The following is a 1,635-nucleotide window of genomic DNA, read 5'->3' as shown; positions in this document are numbered from 1 at the left end:
ACTGCACCCATTAAACAGAGCCCTTATTGACTCAAATCCTGTTAAATTGAGCCAGGTCAGGGAGGAGATTCAATAGATGCTAAACAAATGTAATTGAAGCTAGTCAAAAGTAGCTGGAGTTCACCGGTGGTGTGAATATCAAAACCAGATGGTTCCAAAAAGCAGCAAGTGTTAAATTATCAGAAAGCCAATGCAGTGACTAAAAAACTCTTAACCAACCTCACGACTGGAGCGTTGTATTAACAGAGTGGGAAATTTAGTCTTTATTAGCAAGATTCAAGGCCATTATAAATCCCCCACTCTGGGGATCAGAAGGCAAGATTCCACATTTGCCAAGCTTAAATGATGTTACTAAAAGATACTCCGTTTTTGAAGTAACCTTTAAATTCACTAAAAATAGAGAACTAACCATACAAAATCAGTGAAATACTCCACATCAGCAAAAATAGCTAGTGAACGGAATCAGACAAGGACAACTCCATTTTAAAACCGCCTTTATTTAGTAGAAGGAGGCATCTTTGAAAGTCATCGCAAAGGAGAAGTTAAAAAGCTGATCCAAGCACGGTAAAACAAGTGTCCACCTTGAAACCCGTTGACATTCAGCCAATTTGAAGGGTTTAAACAATCCGTACCATAACCACTGAAGTGTTGTCAGTCTCTGAGACGCATCCTTGATGTTCTTCCCTTAAAAAAAGGTTCAGCTTTTAAAAACAAAGTACTACCAAGACAGAATTACGGTTATGTTGGGACAGGGATGCTGCGTTATGGATCAGTGGACAATCTGTACTCCAAAGTTAAAATTCCAAGGACCCTATATCCTTAGCTTCTCTCGCACCCTTGGCTGTTTTCTTGGGCAACAGTTGAGCTTGAATGTTTGGCAACACACCTCCCTGGGGGATGGTCACATCTCCGAGGAGTTGGAAGAGCTCGGTATCATTCCTCACCGCTAGTTGAATATGGCGAGGGGCGATCCGGCGCTTCTGGTTGTCACTGGCGGCAGCTCCGGCTAATTCCACCACCTCAGCCACCAGGTATTCGAGTACAGCTGCCAAAAAAATCGGTGCTCCAGCCCCAATTCTCTCAGCATAGTTACCGCTTTTCAATAATCTGTTCACTCGCCCAACTGGGAACTGCAAGCCTGACCTGGATGAGCGAGATTTGGGCCTTTCCTTGAGTTTGTCCATAATCTTACAAGTTACTTTTCCTTACCCCCCAAAATAAAAACAGCAAGAAAGCTGAAAAAATAAATCTACTATAGAGAGCCACAATGGTACTTAAATAGTGCTGTAATCACACGTTTCCACGCCCCCGGGTCTATTAGTCATCCAATAAGGTCTCTTTAAGTCCATAAACAAATTGTTAATTCGTTAAATAGGCGAGTGAGCAAAACTGCTTCCACCGATCAAGTTATATGAATAAAACCGACGAATCAATAAACTTTTCGCGGCAACGAGTATAAATCAAACGTTATGCAGTTATATGAATTAGTGATGAAAAGACACAGACCTGAAACGTTAACTCTGTTTCTCTCTCCACAGATGCTGCCAGACCTGCTGAGTATTTCCAGCTCATTCTGTTTTTATTATGTAGTTATACTCTGATTAATGAAGTTTTAGTTAATTCTATTGTATACAC

The 1,635-nt window shown here is 41.2% G+C and overlaps 1 protein-coding gene across 1 annotated transcript; it reads right to left on the bottom strand.

The window, feature by feature from the left end:
• Positions 1 to 794: 794 nt before the first annotated feature.
• LOC137374210 (histone H2A-like) lies at positions 795 to 1,184 on the bottom strand. Its single transcript, XM_068039997.1, has one exon. It carries the CDS (start codon positions 1,182 to 1,184, stop codon positions 795 to 797), a length of 390 nt encoding a protein of 129 aa, XP_067896098.1.
• Positions 1,185 to 1,635: the final 451 nt, after the last annotated feature.

The sequence above is a fragment of the Heterodontus francisci genome, chromosome 10 (assembly GCF_036365525.1).
Source record: "Heterodontus francisci isolate sHetFra1 chromosome 10, sHetFra1.hap1, whole genome shotgun sequence".
Classification (NCBI taxonomy): domain Eukaryota; kingdom Metazoa; phylum Chordata; class Chondrichthyes; order Heterodontiformes; family Heterodontidae; genus Heterodontus; species Heterodontus francisci.
Note: the sequence above shows the minus strand (reverse complement) of the source record. Positions and strands in the feature narration are given on the sequence as shown.